General features: G+C 44.2%; 1 protein-coding gene across 1 annotated transcript in view; it reads right to left on the bottom strand.

The window, feature by feature from the left end:
• Nucleotides 1–17980, bottom strand: part of adgrv1 (adhesion G protein-coupled receptor V1) — a gene marked incomplete at its 5' end in the record, with an annotated part of 99592 nt that overhangs the window by 72845 nt on the left and 8767 nt on the right. Inside the window, 26 exons of the mRNA XM_080045759.1 lie at nucleotides 110–608; nucleotides 728–909; nucleotides 996–1240; nucleotides 1345–1560; nucleotides 1665–1880; nucleotides 1998–2241; nucleotides 2421–2786; nucleotides 3373–3512; nucleotides 4488–4568; nucleotides 4871–5000; nucleotides 5138–5331; nucleotides 5645–5825; nucleotides 6268–6447; nucleotides 7813–8186; nucleotides 9435–10169; nucleotides 10305–10528; nucleotides 10868–10994; nucleotides 12153–12413; nucleotides 12520–12643; nucleotides 12735–12898; nucleotides 13858–14038; nucleotides 14272–14457; nucleotides 14677–14803; nucleotides 16207–16430; nucleotides 16866–17042; nucleotides 17565–17891. Of these exons, the coding sequence (XP_079901885.1) occupies nucleotides 110–608; nucleotides 728–909; nucleotides 996–1240; nucleotides 1345–1560; nucleotides 1665–1880; nucleotides 1998–2241; nucleotides 2421–2786; nucleotides 3373–3512; nucleotides 4488–4568; nucleotides 4871–5000; nucleotides 5138–5331; nucleotides 5645–5825; nucleotides 6268–6447; nucleotides 7813–8186; nucleotides 9435–10169; nucleotides 10305–10528; nucleotides 10868–10994; nucleotides 12153–12413; nucleotides 12520–12643; nucleotides 12735–12898; nucleotides 13858–14038; nucleotides 14272–14457; nucleotides 14677–14803; nucleotides 16207–16430; nucleotides 16866–17042; nucleotides 17565–17891 (6105 nt within the window). The remainder of the gene's footprint in view (nucleotides 1–109; nucleotides 609–727; nucleotides 910–995; nucleotides 1241–1344; nucleotides 1561–1664; nucleotides 1881–1997; nucleotides 2242–2420; nucleotides 2787–3372; nucleotides 3513–4487; nucleotides 4569–4870; nucleotides 5001–5137; nucleotides 5332–5644; nucleotides 5826–6267; nucleotides 6448–7812; nucleotides 8187–9434; nucleotides 10170–10304; nucleotides 10529–10867; nucleotides 10995–12152; nucleotides 12414–12519; nucleotides 12644–12734; nucleotides 12899–13857; nucleotides 14039–14271; nucleotides 14458–14676; nucleotides 14804–16206; nucleotides 16431–16865; nucleotides 17043–17564; nucleotides 17892–17980) is intronic.

The following is a 17980-nucleotide window of genomic DNA, read 5'->3' as shown; positions in this document are numbered from 1 at the left end:
CGATAAACGGTAAGAGGTTAAATTTGTCATACAGTTTGCCTTAAAACTTAAAGGTGGATTCAGCGCCACCTTCAACTGGCAACTACAACAGAATGATTTGGTTTTATACCTTTAAGATTTGTATGGAGAAGCTCTCATCCATTTCAGGAAATGTATCGGTCAAGATTGGGACGGTGAGGTTGGCGATGCCTGACCGGTCGTCCATGAAGGCACTTTGAGCCGTCACAGGGGTGTAATCGCTCCCTGCCTCAGCCTGGGCACTGAACAGGACCGCGGCTGCAGTGACGTTTTTAACACGAGTCATAACCTGAGACTCAGAAGTCAGTTGGTCGGACCCTGAAGTAACCCAAGTGCAAGATGGTGGGGTGGTCCCTGATGTTAGCGAGAAGGCCTGGCACGCACGCTCTCTTAGGCAAGCAGCGGCACAAGCAGCCAGTGGCTCTCTCTGACCCGTGATGTTAACTGTCCAGCGGGGGCCAGTGGATGGAGCGCCTGATTTTGGCAGATCATAGTACATCAGCAAATCCTGCCCGTCAGCCTGAGCCATGCCAACAATGTCCATTTCAGAGGTGCTGTAAACGATCTCCAAGCGACCAAAGTGACCGCCTCTGTGATAAAAGGCCATATGGATGATAGAGAAAAAGACCAATAGGAAAAGGGTTTTAATGCGAGTAGATGTGCACAAAAACAAAATGTTATTCAAGAAGAAAACAATAATTAAAAGTACCTCCTGTGGACAGTAACATTGGCTGAAAAAACACCCTCCAGTGGCTCCTGTATGCGATAAACAGGCTGTTCAAAGTAGACCGTCCCATATGGGTTGTCATTAGCAGGCACTATAATATCAACAGATGTATCGGCTCCAAGGTTTCCTCCGTTGCTGGCACCAGTAAGCTCCACCTTAATTGTCTAGAAGACACAGAAAGAGTATTAAACAACTTCAAATTTAAAATTTAAAACACATGCATCACAAAGTTTAACTGTCACTTTCTCACCTCAGTGATTTCAGGTACATCGTCAGCTAAAATCTCCACCCGGAGCGTCTTCATGGTGTCCCCAGGAGCAAATATCACCTCTCCCGATGTGGGTCTGATGTCACCCACTGCTAGTTTACCATTGACAGTGGCCTCCCATTGCACTACAACTGTGCCAATAGTGCCGGCATTACGCACTACAGGCAACATGACCTCAATGGAGTTGGATCCTGGTTCCTCTATGGTAACGGGAACAGCTTGGAAGACTGGGGAGAAATAAAATCAAGTAAGGAACTTTCTTAACAACGAAGAAATGTCTAAAATAAAATGAAAAGATTGAAACATATCCTGGATAACAATGCCTACTTACCAAAGGCACCAAAAGGGTCATCAGAAGGGAGTATGGTGATAATGGCACGTGTGAGCTCCCCCAGGAGAGCTCCTCCGGTGGTCTGGTTGATCAGCTCAATGAGAAAGGTCTCCTCCAACTCAGGGACAACATCGTTAATGACATAGATGGGAACGGACTTACTGGACTCCCCTTCTAGGAGCACCACATCGGTGGAGGCTACGCTGTAGTCTTCACCTAATGGGATTACACACATGCACATACTTAATATTTGCCTGCCAACTCACACACAAATCGTAGAATACAAAGATTCAAATCCTCACTCCATGCCAAACACTTACTGACTCTGGCGGTCAAAGGCACTGCTCTGAACTTGACAGAAACGTCAGCAAAAATCCCACCAACACGTGTTACGTTTATTATGGGTCCGACGTAGTGTTCAGCCACACTGACAGCAGAAGCAGACAACTGGAGGACTCCGAATGCATCGTCGCTGGCCTCCACTATCACCTGGGCAACAGTGTCAGTAGTCGGGCCCAGGGAGGGGGAATTTGAAACTGGGGTGGGGGAGACATCAAGAATATATCTAATCAGCTTGGTCTGTTACGGTTAAACTATCATTAATGCTTCGATTTTTTTTTTACGACAAAGTCTCAAGAGTGTTAGTATCTTACTGAGTCTCTCCTGCTCTCCTTGGATGAGTTCAACACTGATCAACTTCACAAACACCGACTCGTCTCTCTCTGGGTCCTCGTCATCCAGCACGTGGAGGGTGATGTTTGCTTCACTCTGATTGGCCGAGAACACCACAGACTCCAGGAGGGGAACAAAATCCCGCCCTTCAGTGGCTCGGCCCACTCCAGGGGTCCTGAAAGGTTCCGGTTGTGCCTCATTCAGCGTTCCATATGTGACTCGCACCTAGAGAGATTAAAAACCAAAAAGCACACAATATCATATAATTTGTGACGTTCACCACATGTGGGCATCCTTCTTTTTTGGTTTGTTTATTTATTTTTAAAATAAAAGAAACAATCATCAGTTGCTTTAAGTTCTTATACGTCCTATTCAGTTTCAATGCCTTCGACAGTCAGACGCACCTGACCCATCAGGCCTCTCAGTCGCAGTATAGTGAGGGAGACAGTTGAGTCCGCTTCAGGAAGCCGGACAGATCTTGTTAAGTTTGCGAATACAAAAACTCCATATGGATCGTCGCTGGCCAGCACAGTCAGAGAAGCAGATGTGTAGACACCCAGACGACCATGGGAGATATTGACCAGGGACACGTTGAAACTCTTGTCCAACTCAGGGATGCCATCCTGGGCCACATCGACAATGATGTTCTCTGATGTTTGACCCACACCAAAAGTGATGTTCCCAGACCTGCCGAGAAGTTCCCCCTCAGAGCTGGGATCAGCCTCCCAGTACACAGTAACGTTGGAGAGGTCACCAAAAGACCGATCCACCTGGGAGACATCAACAAGAAAATAATTCAACAATGAATGAACAATACTTGCATCCACTCACACACAAGTCCGGCTCCGGGACAGATTAATCCCACAGGACATAAGAACTCAGTACACTTACATTGTGTTTACATATATTCATATATTTATAAATATACATCTATATATTTATACCACACATTTTTCATACCTCTCCACATCACAGTACATAGTATTATACTTTATTGTACAGTATTATTATACAGTATATCAATATACAGTATTTTATTCTATTTAATAAATATTGTACTTTATTCCTACATTGTGAACCTCTTCTTTATTTCTTGCACTATTTATGTCTTGTTTTTATGTCTTGTATCATGTCATATATATATTAATTAAGGTGCTTTGTTGGAGGGAGACTGAGACTCAAGAATTTCCTTTCCAATGACTTCTCCAGTAATTGTTGTGCACATGTCATGATAAATAAAGAACTTGAAACACTGTTTAACAATGGCTAAACTACTGATACATGGGAACATCAGTCTCCTTGAGCCTCACTATGGCATTTCCCTAATGTTTTGTTCCTGATGTCTTTTGCACTGACCTGCAGGAGCACAGAGCTGTGTCCATCCTCCGGCTCTGTCCCGTTGACAGACAGGGACTCAGGACTGAACTGGAACACTCCGTGGGCATCATCAGACGCTGCGATGGTCACTGTGATGTGGGACGCAACTCCCAAGCTGGCTACACACACAATACCAGATATGACCATGCGTTACATTTTAGTGATACATTTTTGGTTAAGAGTTGTAGTTCAAAGTTAATGAAAAGAGGACAGAATGGACGTGAGACAATCATCATTGAATTATCAAGCTACTGATTTTGTTAGAAATAGCCCAATATGCGCCTTTAGCTCAGTTGGTAAGGCCTCCCCCTCCCGGGCCGGGCCTAGCAGCAGACCCGGGTTCGATTCCCACCCGCGGTCGTTCTCTGCATGTCACTCCCCTCTCTGCCCCATTTCACCTCTGTCTCTCTGCACTATCAATAAAGCATAAAAATGCCCAAAAAAAAAAAAAAAAAGAAATAGCCCAATATTAATACTCACCTTCTGGCTACTATATAAAGTAATATTATATTATGGTCAAAAGCAACAGTGTGTGGAGGTTATTTTAGAATAGGTGACAGCAGCCCACATTGTGGTCTCTGACACGTCATGTCAACCACTTACTGCTACTGCCATTGAAAGGCTATTTGCTTTTCCCACATCACTCTCCGTTGGTGCTTCTCAAAGAGGTCAGAGTGCAATGCAAATACCAAATACACACTATTAGACGTACATGCATGTGCACGCACTCACCTACAGAGGTGTGTGTGCACATGTATATAAACTGAAGACCGAGCTGAGAGATACTAAACACATTTCACACCAATGAAGTGTTAGAAGTGACTGTTTGTGTACTGTCAGCAAACTCATTTAACAGACCATTTCACCTTAGACTTTCAGTTAGGATATCCAATCAGCCAGATATATCATATTGAAAGAAAAGCATTATTAAACATTGAGTGTCATATTGCTTTGTCAGCAGCAGCAACATGACATTCCATAAGAACTCGACTCAGAGATATGCAACCTTAAGGATTGAGAAATGATGTGGGTGTGGGGATGAACAAATGGAGACAAGAAGCAGTTTGGGGAGTAGAGGAGGGGGGAATGCTTACCATGGTGGTGATAGGATGGAGGAAGGAAGTCAGACTCACTCTCCCCACTACCACTTCCTTCACTACGCAGAAACTGATCCACTGACGGAACCACACACCAGGATCAAACAAGTGTCACACCAGGTTAGAATCACACCGGAAGAGTAGAGATCGAAGGGCAAATTGGGAAGGAGTGTAGGTAGGTTGTCATGGAGGTAGGAGGGATGCACACAGGAGCACGGCACACAAGACACATCAAAACAAAGTAGGGCAGAATATAGGGTCAGTTATAAGGTAAAGACAGGTTTCTAATTTAAAAAATAAATTGTTCTAAAGCTCAAAATGTGACTCGTATAATAAAAACAGAAGTTATACCATCAGGATGTGGGACTCAAATTTCTCACCTCCTCCACCAGCATTGTAGAGCTCCACTCTAAAAATCTTATCCAGCTCAGGGACTGGATTGTCTACGATGGTCACTGTGATAAACTTCAACCTCTCCCCAGGAAGAAAATCCAGCATGCCATCTGAGTCCTGTAGGTGGAATAGAGGGAATTGAATCATGGCAGCAGGCAAAATGTATTGGTGTACTCTTTGTCTGCCCATCATGTTATGGATACATCATATGCGTGAATGTATCAGTAATATTAAAGATCTCACAATAAGCTAACCTCATAGTCTTCAGGGCTGGAGGCTGTGAAGGGGGTGGTCCTGTATCCTACCATGACCCTTCCTAAAAGGCCCTGGGCCCTGGCTACCAGCAGACGGACTTCTCCATCCTCCTCGTTAACAGTTATATGGGCAGGTTTTACAACTGGAGAGATTAATCCCTCTCCAGGAGGGCTGGGCTGAAACTGCAGCAGGCCTGGGACAGGGAAGGGTGTGTGTGTGTGTGTGTGTGTGTGTGTGTGTGTGTGTGTGTGTGTGTGTGTGTGTGTGTGCGCGTGTGTGTGTTTGTGTGTGTGTGCATGTGTATGTTTTTTGTTGTTAAAATAATAGATCGAAGAAAGGATATAGGAGGGCAGGGAGTGGGGTAGTAATAATGTATGAAAGAGGAAAAAGGAGAGAGAAAATTAGAAGTTACTTGCATAATCGTATACAAACAGATCATTCATTGCTTAAAACACAGCCAAATTGATAGTAGAATTGCATTGTACTTTGGAGAGGTGAGTAAATACCGTAAGGGTGGTCACTGGCTGTGACAGTGACAGTGTTCACAGAGTTATTTGGGTCAATGCTTGCACCACTGGTGTTGGTGGAGCCTGGCTTCCCGTCGCCAGACTCTGCTGACACCAGTGTGATCTGAAAGGACTCTGCCAGCTCTGGGAGGTTATCATCCAACACCAACAGGTTCAGAACCTAACAGAAATATGTTAACATAACAATAATAATTTAAAAAACACAATACTATTACTATTCTATTGTTATAATGTGGTTTGTGTCTGAGTTGTGTGCCACAAGTACAGTATAAGCCTAACTATCAGCTGACACCTGTTGACATATCATTGGATTCACAAACAACCAACCACTAGGTGGGGCTGGTTGTCTAAAAACATTGCATTAGGGAGACTATACAATACTGCTGTTAAACTGCACATACACTATTTATTTGAAATCAATACGCCCATGTGTAAATACAGTACACACACTAGCTACATCAGACTTCATACTGTGAGTGAGCGTGCTCGACCCAGTGACCCCGGATTAGTTTAGACAGGGTTTTCCCCAGCTCTTGTAAGATTAGCATTAATACGGTTCCAACCGTTGACTCAATCGCACACACACACACACACACACACACCTCAGAGCGCTGTCCAGGCATGAAAAGCACCGCTCCGCTGGCATTTACAAAATCCCCATGGGCTGGTGTCTCACTGTCCGAGCTATCGAGCTGGTTAACACTGTAGTTGACATAAACCTGGTCCAGAGATCCCCGCATACGCTCAATCACACAGGAGATGATGGAGCCCTCCTCAGTGGTCTGTGGGAAAAAACAATTTATTATTTTTTCTTTTGTCACCCTTAATATACAATAATGCTCCTCCATATGTAGTGGACAAAGCCTGAACAGTACCAGTGACAACAATAAGAAGCCTACACAATTATTAATAAAAAGGTAAAGTCAGCATAAAAAATAAATAACAATAGTAATAAATTGAATAGTAATAAACTATAAAGATGAATACAAATGTCAATTCATTCTGAACCATCGATGGAAATGATAAATACTCATTGCATGTAGTCGTCGTTTGCCATGGTTAAATGGGCAAGTCTTACTAATTCCAGCACAGTAATAATGTGATTTACAGAGGAAGCACCCGATAGCCCGCATGCCTGTACGTATACTTAACCCCAAAGGATTCTAGGACATAAAGAAGATCCCCTTGGTTCTGATGGAATGTCATCCCTGGCCCTGCCACCTGTTGTGCTGTTGGAAACGAGGAACTAGATCTCCTATCTCCAGTGCTGGAACTCCTGATCCATTTCTACAGGAATGCCCTGACTGTCAGACCTGCTGCAGCCTCACCAGCTGTCGCTCTACCTGAGAGGGGCCAACATGAGAGCCCAATGCAATCCAACTAAATACGAAGCGCACGCTTTCCCTGCAGCCAGGCATGAAGACTGATGAAATATGCATCAGGACAGGGACCGACAAACCACTAGGTTTACATTACATGTGTTTCTATGCGTATGTTTTCTCTGTAGACACAGCTGAGCGATGACATTGACGAATGTTAATTTAATAGTGACCATGCACACTCGGGCTCATTCAGAAGATCAGTAATGTTTGATTACATAACATCTGGTTTGCATTAAAGCCTCTGGAAACCTGGTCTCAAAAAGTACAAATCAACAAAGTTGGGTGTCTCAACCTTTTAAAAAAAATCTAATTTAAATAAAATTGTTCTAATTATTGTAAAACGTAGTTCAAAAACAGCTTTTTTTACTGTCTAGAGTAGACTGTTTGACAAGACTGTGTGGGTCGAATCAAACAGTTCCATGGCAAGAGTCTGACAACTGCCGTGAAAGATTCAAAATACTTTCTTGTGTAATAAGAACCAGAACATAGCCTGCCTCATCAAAACCAAATATCAGTAAAGTTCCTCAACTTAAATGACACTATCTTTAATTTAGATTGATACATTTCAGATAATTTTAATGTCACGCAACAAACTCCCCAGATGACATGGTTAGAAGATTTTGTGGATTTGGGCTTACAAAGGCTTTAAAAAAGGTTTATGTGGTAAATGCAGTGTTTGTGAGGTGTACTGCTTATAGATGTGCAAAGCGGCAAACATGTTCCACTACCTCTAAATGCCACTGACTAAAAATACTGTGCACTTACATCAGGTATGCAGGCACCGGTGAATCCAAAGAGCCCGTTGGCATTGTCACTCTTCATGACTCGCAAAATAGCAGTGGGTCTGGGGAGAGGGATGCGCGCTCCACCTCGGACCGCTACCAACTGTAGATAGAAGACCTCCTCTCCCTCCTCCTCATCATCATCCCTGACCTCCACCACAAAGGCCTTCTGCCTCTCATCCTGCTGGTAGCGCAGGTAACCCGAGATGCTACGCAGGTCTAGTTTAGCGGGCTGGCTGTGAAGCTCGTGGATGTGGCTGCGGTTCAGCTTAGCCCTGTACAAGCGCACATCCTGGAGGAGGCCGGTGTACCGCTGGGTGCCCTCGGGATCCGCCCCGATAAACACTGTCGCAGGCCCTGAAGCAGTAGAAATACAAAGAAGGAAAAAGAAAACAGTCAAGAATATTTTTATGTACACAGAAAATAGTCACACACAGGTTTAAGTAGTGAATGGTTGGATACACAGTAAAGTAAAAACAATTGTATTGCCTCAAGCACCAAAAAAAATTAATAAAAGTGGACATTTAGTACATAAATGTTCGAAAATAACTATTTGTCGCATAGTTATGACTCATGTACTGTTTGCATGCTTTAAACCTCACAGCCTGACTAATCTATTTTATTGAAAAACACCACGGTATGTCATTTTCTTGATTTTTCTTGATTAGTTTGTATCACACCTTAGATTCAGTACCTAATTTGACCGCTATGTTGGAAAGAATTGAGACCACAAACAGAATCTTGATTAAGGCCACTGAATGCTTTACTCCAGCTCTTTCTCATTACTCATTTATATACTTACACATCTCATGCCTATCGCTTCCACTACTTGTACAAAATGGGTCAAATGCAGGAAATCTGCCATCAGTGAGCCAGTACAAAGCCCTGACACGCAGCAATTCCTCTGGGGGGGTTGAGTTACCAGTTGAGTGGACCAGTGGCAGACAATAACACATGACATGATTGATGATAACGTATACATCTGCTGTGATTGAAGTTAGCCAAAGAGCCGTCAAGAATATTTCCCCTCTGGGAGTTTTTGGTCAAATACAGGCTGCCACCATTGTCTCTAATCCATTAATTAGGGAGAATGGGAAGAAAAGAAGACGCTGGCTGATTCCCTTTAGCAGTAACAATATCCTGCAGTGCTGAGGCTAAGTGGTCACTCAAGCATCGCAGAGTTCCAGCAGTCATGAACAATGACGAAGTGACTGAGAGTTGTGTGTGTGTGTGTGTGTGTGTGTGAGTTTGGGCATTAGTGCGCGTGATGGTGTGCATGTATGTAATAAAGTTAAGAATTACCTTTCATCCCATTTGTGAAAAATAAGAGATAAGCCACACTCCCTGTCAGTGACATCATCGTTACAAGTACATGAGCAAGGTGGCAAAGATATTCACCTATTTATGCATCATATAATTTGATGCCCAAACTAAACGTACATTGGCAAAAAATAATGTCAGGGGCGACATGCTTGTAAGTCATGACAACATTTGCTAAACTGTGACGAAAATAGCAGGTGCAGACATGAGCTGAATGTAACACACAGTGATATGACGGACAATGATTAAAAACCAGACTTCTGTCACTATGATAAAATATCTCACCATCTGCGATTCCCTCTCCTTTGATGCTCTTCACTCCTCCAGGAATAGGGTTCCCATCCAGGAAGAACTCAACAATCCCATCATCAACGGTAATGATGACATGTAACCAGGTATTGTCCTCTAAGAATTTCTCAGCAGAGGCCCGGGCCACCTGGAGATTATTTGATCTGATCGCTGTATAATACAGCATCACCGTGACATGAGAATCATTGGTGTGGACTTTCACTCCATAATACAGAGTCCCGTTCTCGGTTCCTTTGCTGACTACGAAGCCATCGGTGTCTGCTCTGGGCACCAGCCAAGCAGAGAAGGTGAAGTTGCCCACAGCGGCGGGCCCATCGTCGGGGGAGATGGTCCCGTAAGCTCCTGGAAGCCCGGAGAAGAACCACGTGTCTGTGGCCGAGTGGTGTCTTCTGGCTCGAGGCCTGAGCTCCACTTGGTTTGGGAAGGAGGCTAAGAGGAGCAGGTCGTCCATCAGGGGAAGGCCCTGTGGGAAGCGTCCAGAAACAATCTCCCAGGCAACGCGCACGTCACCAAAAGTACCCTGCTGCCGGAGGATGGTGAAGGAAGCGACGTCGGCCGTGTCATCCTCCGAGAGTACGTCTTCGGCAACCTCTTGGTCCAGCTGGCTGTCAGCGATGGCAAAGACACCAAACGGGTCGTCATTGAAAGGGATGAGAAGCGAGGCATTCAGAGAAGTCTCGGCCAGGCGTCCACCCTCCCCCGGGTAACCACCTTAAAGAAATGAAAATGTATAAATGAAAAATTAATCCTTCTTTGTGAGATCATGGAAAGTCTAAACTTAACGACAGTAGGAGTTTGCTATGCTCTCGAATCTGATAAAATGTGTGACTTTTATCTAGAACTCACCTGAGATATTCACCAGCCTGAGGACGAAGAACTCGTTGAACTCTGGGAGCTTATCCGAGACGGCCTCCAGGACGATGGGCTTGGTCTCCTCCCCTGTGGTGAAGGTGATGGAGCCAGATGTGTTGGTAAACTCCTGGCTCTCCTCTAAAGGCGTCACCGAGTCATTGGCAAACAGCTGCCAGAAGACCATAACGTTACCAAAATGGCCCCTCGCACGTAGGACACTGGGACAAAACGGAAAGAAAAGTTATAATTTCAGTGATAAAATGCAGGGGAGAACATTGTGTCTCCAAAAAGGTCATATCATGTTTAAAAAGGACCTGGGTTTACTTTGGAAATATGAAAGGAGGCTTCCTGTGTAATAACAGACCGACTTAAAACGTAGAAAATACATCTTTTGTTGACATTTTTAATGTAAGGGGCCGTCAGCGGGAGGGGGGAACGGGGTGGAGGGAGGGAGGAAAAGGGGGTAAAATGTTTATTGCAATGTTTTGCTTTGTTTTGTGAATTTGAAATAAAAAACAATTGTTAATTGTTTTTTTTATTAAAGACCTGATCCTTACTAAAAATGATTGGTCTTGCCCTCTTCGACAGGTTTCTCTGTGGCTTCCAGGGAGAAAATCCCATTGGCATCATCATTGGCCTCAATCACCACAGTAGCTGTGTCCGCTCCGTACACAACAGCATCACCTGCGTGAACAAAATGCAAATGATCAGGTTAGATCAGGACCTACATGACGATCTAAAATCAGTGTTTAAACCAGATGCTTTGTTCAGATAGATGGAACGATAAACAGAAGAAGAGAGACATGAATCGCACTGACCATATTATAATTGTCATGCTAAATTTCATGTAATAGGGGGGCTGGGGGGAGGGGGGCTTTTGCATTAACATAGCAGCACCATAACTATGGCAACCAAGCCCAGAAGGAAAGGGCTATCTATTCATGAAAAATCAGTCTCAGAAATAAAGGCGTCTCTCAGCAAAGGAGTTAAAGTGAATGGAGCCAAGGACACTCAATAAAACACAAATATTGTATTTGACCTTTTTTGAAGGGAAGGAATAAAACTATTTGAGAGAGAAATATTTTCTGAAATGGCATTAAAAAAACTGCAATAACCGCTCACAAGCACGTCCTTCAAGTTGCCAGCCTACCAGGACACGGCAAGCATGCAAAATCTCCTGTTAAAAGTAAAGAGTGGCACAGGCCCAGTATGAGTTTGATTGACTTCTAACATGTTAGGTTATTGACTTTTAACACAACCCCTGTAATGAACGATCCCCTGGCATAAACCAGACGCTAACCCTTTTTCGACTCTACTCCGTGTCAATCAGTGGACAGAGAGAGAGAGGCCAGTGGAGTGGCCTGTCTTTGTGTCTTAGAAAGTCTGGAGTCTGGTAATTAAGGTTCTGTTGGGGCCCACTGCTGGTCTTTCACTCCCATCCCTGACACACAATACTGGGATTAGGAGAGCTTTCGGTGTTACCACAGACAACGCAAAATAACCTAGCTACTCTTCTCTATACATCTGCAATTTAGGATAAACAGGGGAGAAAGGGACGATGTTATTTTAAGATGAGGTAGGATTGCGTGGTTCCTCTTCTTTAAACCACATTGAAAAATTAAAAAGGGAACTGACTTTCAGCAGTTTTAATCCTCACAGGGAATGCAGATTCTATTATTTTTAATTACCTCAAGTGACCAACATACAGTATATGCAGATATGAGGGACACAGTAGTCTATGTTAGACATAAACAATGATTTGCAGAAGCATCCGTAAAATACAAGGTCCATCCCCTGTTCTCTACTGATTTATTTATTTATTAAAATGAAACCCGTACTCACCAGTAGCATTGTAGAGAACAATGTAAAAGGGTTCATCAGTCTCCGGTATGGTGTCATCTTCCACCGCCACAGAGATGTTCTTCGTCCATTCACCCACGTCAAAAACCAGCAACGTGTCATTAGTCAGCAAGGTGAGGTCGCCCGGAGACGCTTGGCCGTAATGCACACGGTACATGACAGTGGCAACAAAGTCAGCCTGCCCTGCTCTCAGAACAGTAAAGTTAGCCACGCCGCCCTCCGGAAGCCGCACAACCACGGGTTCTGAGGAAATTTGGGAGACGCGGGAAGAAAGACATGGAAGTGGCCGACTGTAGCTTTGATATATCAATTTATCTATGATATTCTTTCAGATAACAAGTGTCCTTACCAGAAAAGTAGATGGGGTCATCGTTCTTGTTGATCTGTAAAGTGGCACTGAGTACGTTTCCCAGTCGTGCACCACCTGTAGCATTTAACACTGTGATGGTGAAATTCTCCATGTACTCTGGGATCTTAAAATAAAAGAATGAATTACGAGTCACTAACTACTTTGAAACCACTTTGGGTTGCATGCATTGTTTTCAGTTTAGTTTGTCATTTTACCTCATCTGGTACAGAGAAGAGAGTGAGGTTTTTGAGGTACTCCCCTTCCATGAAGGTGATGTTTCCCTGGAGGGGGCTGACATCTCCAGACAGAGCTGGCTCCACAACCCAGGAGAGGGACACTTCTCCAAAGTGACCCCTATTCCTCACTACAGGGTACACCGCTAAAGGAGAAACACAACAGACTGACTATTTAGCTCTTGAAAACTTCCTCAAAATTATTCACTCTTGTGTATGCGTTATTCTCTTGACATGTTGTCGTTAACACGGTAACAATGCATTTTCTGTCCGACAGCTAAACTTTTAGGCTGTATAGCTCCTGTGTGCTTACACTGCTGATACATTCAATAGAGGTTGAAATAAGCTTTTGCTTCCCGCTCTTCATCACTGTTTACAAGTTGACCAAAGTAGGAGTTCTGCATCTGCATATTACACATTATTATGCATTACACAAACATGACACAGGCAACTCTGTCCATGTTTTAATTAGCTAGCACATAAAGGATATTTGAAACACAGGTTTTATAGTACAGCTCATCTCACATGCAGACAAATGTTCAACCCGATCTCACGCCGAGGCGTCTAATAGACACGCATGGACCGGCGTCTAACTCACACGCCTTGCCTGACCAGGGCGTGTGAGTTACACGCGCACCTCCCGTAGTCAAGATGGCGGCCGCTGTCGCGGCCGCCCGTAGTCAAAATGGCGGCCGCGGTTTTCCGTCAATGTTTTATCTATATTATAACCTCTCCCTGTCCCCTTGCCCTAACCCTAACCACCGAGGGGGCTGCAGCTAGATAGTATTGAAATGCTGGGAGAACATGTCGTGCTATTCCTGGGAGAACATGTCGGCCCCTGTTGGTGCTATTCCTCCGTTAATTTAGACTATTCCTCCGTTCATTTGGACGGCGGGAGGTGCGCGTGTAACTCACACGCCCTGGTCAGGCAAGGCGTGTGAGTTAGACGCCGGTCCATGCGTGTCTATTAGACGCCTCGGCGTGATACCAGGTTGCAACCTTCCATGATTCACCTCAATTAGGTCAGTTTTAAACTTCAATGAGACTCCACTTGACATGGAAAAGTATCACAATTTTTTTCTAAAGGGAGTGCTACTTCAAACACCTTTGTGGATGTGGTCCCCTTTGCTCTCGTTGATGGCCATGGTCAGTCCTGACTGGATGAACTGGATCACGCCAAAGGGGTCGTCGTTCTTCCGCACTGTGATGTTGACCTCCCTGTGGTTGCCTAGGCGACTGGGTGGAGTGCTGTGGCTACTGAGTACCACAGAGAAGGTCTCGTCCAGCTGTATGCACACACATATGCACGCAGACACACACACAAACACACACATATGCACGCAGACACACACAAACACACATGTTTTCATTTAGTAAATACAGGTTTAAAGCATATTTATTATTAACTAAGCTTAGTGGAAGTAAGATAATTTTCCACCAGACTGGGAAGACTTTGTAGCCAATAAAAAGGTTACTATTTAAACTTGAAAGGTCATCATTAAATTGATCATGTTCTTACCTCAGGCACCCCATCAGGCCTTGCCACCAGGGCCACCACCACCTCTCTCTCCCCGGGTTTAAACTCCAGGATCCCTGTGGCGCCGTAGAATTCAGTGTTGCCTGAAGGCATGACAGCATATCGCACCAGCTGTTTCAGCAGCTGTCCCTGAGCTCTGACCACATGCAGCTCCACAGCTTCACCCTCCTATAGGGTCAGTTTAAAAGGTTGCAGATGTTAATGTGACCAGAACCACAGAAAACCCCCACTTAATAACAGTATGTGGAGTTTGATGTAACATCATGACTTCATGTTGTTTTTAGCTGGTTAGATATTTGAACTAAACAATCAGATTTAGATAAAAAAATCATTTTGTTTTAAGTTGCTGTTTTAAGGAGCAGTTTCAAGCAGTGTTAGGAGACTTACATTGATGAACCATGGACCTCTGGAGAATGAGGAGAACTCAAAGACTCCCCCTGGGTCATCGTTCTCTATGATGACAATCTCTCTGCTGGTGAAGCCAGCTTTCAAGATCTGATTCTCAACATTAGTCCTGGGACATACACACACACAAATACATGCATACAATATTATTAAATCATAGAAGCAATTCACCACTACTGAGTAGTACCATCGTCGATACGCACTCCCTAACAAGATATTGTGGAACTGCCTTTGGTTCCAGTATACAAGGCAGATCAACATAACAACTATTACATGAACATTTCTCTGAATTTAGTTTGTGTTTTGTGTTCAGGGCTTGTGAAACATCATGTAATATCGTTTGACAACACAGCTCTACTTTGATCTTAATTTCGAAGGGCATTCCTTGAAGTGTGTGATGCCAATTCATAAATAGTTCCACAAGCTCATTATTAGCTCCACAAGCTGATGTCCTGCTGTTTAAACCACTTTTAATAACAATGTCAGTCAACGCCATGCCTGCGTCTTTATTGCTCGACAGGGGTTTGTGTGTGTATATTTGTGTGTGTGTGTGTGTGTGTGTGTGTGTGTGTGTGTGTGTGTGTGTGTGTGTGTGTGTGTGTGTCTGTGTGTCTGTGTGTCTGTGTGTGTGTGTGTGTGTGTGTGTGTGTGTGTGTGTGTGTGTGTGTGTGTGTGTGTGTGTGTGTGTGTGTGTGTGTGTGTGTGTGTGTGTATGTATGTTAAAAACTGCTTCCAAATAAGCATCACATAATGAGACAAAGAAATGACAGAATGAATCACTCCAAACAAACACTCACAGCCAAGGCACTGCATGCATACAAACACTGACTTCTGTAAAAGGGTGCCCAATCAAGCCTGGTTAAATCAAGGCGAAACACATAAAGAAGATTCTCTATTTACTCCCAACAACCACTCTCCTTTTGGGTTCCGTTTTTTCACACCATTGCTGAATCCCCCCCAACCAACCCGCCCCTGTCCCCCCTTCATCCCCACGTCAACCAAAGCAGGCCAGAAATCCTGAAGTAGGCCCTTCTCAGCAAAAACAAAGTCCTGTTTCACACCACACAAAGGGACCAGGTTCATTCCACTCTCCACTTACCCAAAGTACACTATAAAGCGTGCAGTCTCCACCCTACAGGGGAGGAGTGGGAGTGTGAGAGAGCTGCCATTCTCATCAGAACATAAACTAACAGATGCACCCACACCCCCCCTCAAAAAAAAAAACCACCACCACGAACACACACAAACATATTACTTCAAAACAAACCAAAGGAAGGATGGGATGAGATAGCGCCCACTCAGCCTTTCTAATTCCACTGATCTTACTCCTTGTATAAATTGGCTCCAGATTGTAACACAGTATACACTTCATACCCTTCACAACTTAACCCCCCAAGGCTTTTTGTATTATGTTTATCGGCAGACCAGAAGGGTCCAATATGCTTCAGTGATAATTAACAAAATGAACAACGTATGGTGGTTAACTTTTCCAGTGTTTGATATCCCCCTTACCTGTCGAGAGTGAGCAGTAAGGTCTCGTTGACTTCTGGGATATGGTCAGCCATGACAGTGAAGTTGATGGAGGCGTCACTCTGCCCGGAGAGGAAGACTACGGAGCCATTTAGAGGCTCCAGGTCTTCAGCCGTTATGTCAACATGATTGGCTCCTATTGGTAGAAGACTCCAGAACACGACAGCCTGACCGTCTGTCCCGTCACGCCGCAGAGCCAGGCTTACCTGCAGCAACCAAACATCGTTAGATTTAACCTCATGTTCTTACGGAACACGTATTAAAAATAATCACTATCTGAACACAGATTAGAGTTGGTAAGGACAAGCTGAGTGTTTTTCACTACAGCATGGCGGCTATAAATTCAGTGATTAGAGACTCTTTTCAGTCACAGTGGCACTGGCAGCATATGAAACCTGTCATTTTATTTCACAGAAGACGTGAATTAAGCACTTTATTGACCAAATGACAAGTATTTTGATGCAAACTGAGGTCCATAGAAATATAACTTTTACAAAGTGACAAGAGCATAATGTTGAAAGAAATGATAGTTATAGATATATGCTGTTTTACTGAACTCTGAGGGTCAATAGAGTAAATCACCAGCACTTAACTGGTGCTATTTGCAGGTACTACTGCAGCAAACAAAGGTCATATCTTACCATGCTGGTATTGCTGTCCTCTGGCTCATAAACGACCACTGTGGTGTTACTCAGAAAGCCAATTTCCCCGTTGGCAATGTCAGGGGTGACATTCAAGGTCAGGTTTTGATGTCCCCCAAACCTTGGGCTGTTAGAAGGAATCGGAGGGTTGATATTAACAAGCTCCAGTTTATCCAACTAGGGGAAATGAAAGAAACAACTCAATTAAAAAAAAACATAAATACTATAATAATTGGTGCCTACATGTATATCATAGCTTTTTTTCTCACAATCCAGTCATTTCTATGTCACTTTTAAAGAAGATGTTGAATGACCCTTCGGTGCCCAATTCATCCCCTCTCGTGTTTGTGCAGGTTTGTCTTAGGGCGTTTGACTAAGGCTTGGACGTTATTAAAGTTCGATGGGCTGTGAAGAAGGGCTTTCTTCTTGTACTTTTTTGGCCTGCTTTAAGAGCAAGGTGATGTTGTTAGTTTGGACACTTAGGGCAAATCCCACAGCAAGATGCCAGATTTGAGTGCCAGTGTCAAAGCGTTCACACATGCAAATGAGGCACTTCAACTTTGGATGGCACTGAATTGGTCAGAAGGACACACTCAAACAGTAAGAGCACATTTTGTGAACGTTAAAAATGTTGCCTGAATTACAATTACACATGTTTTGCTTATGTGTTGCTGTGACCTTATTTCCAGCTTTGTTTACCTGTATTAAGAAATGAGCTCCATTCTGCAGAAAGGCATCATTTCTGATTGGCAGCATGAGGTGTACCATCCGCTCACGGGTAAAGGTAATATTATTGGTCCTGCTAACATTCAGGACCCCGTCACGGGCCAGTGCTGGGTCTATTGGGCCTGCAGGGATGTAGAGGGCTGTGAGGGTCATGGACACGTCACCCAGTGTGCCGCCTTCTCGCAGGAAATGTATCGACAGGAAGCGGCCCTCGGGTCGGCTCTGGATGCTTTGCTCTTTTGCCGGGTCGAACCGAAAGAGCCCATAGACGTCGTCACTGTCTTGGATGTAGAACACAATCTGGGGGGGTGGGGAGAGCGGAGGAAAAACAAGACAAAGGGGAAGGATTTACATGAACAAATAGGCAAAACGAAGGAATATGTTTCATT

This window comes from Ammodytes marinus, assembly GCF_949987685.1.
Source record: "Ammodytes marinus genome assembly, chromosome: 2".
NCBI classification, from domain to species: Eukaryota; Metazoa; Chordata; class Actinopteri; order Uranoscopiformes; family Ammodytidae; genus Ammodytes; species Ammodytes marinus.
The sequence above is the reverse complement of the archived record's forward strand: the minus strand, read 5'-3'. Positions and strand labels throughout refer to the sequence as shown.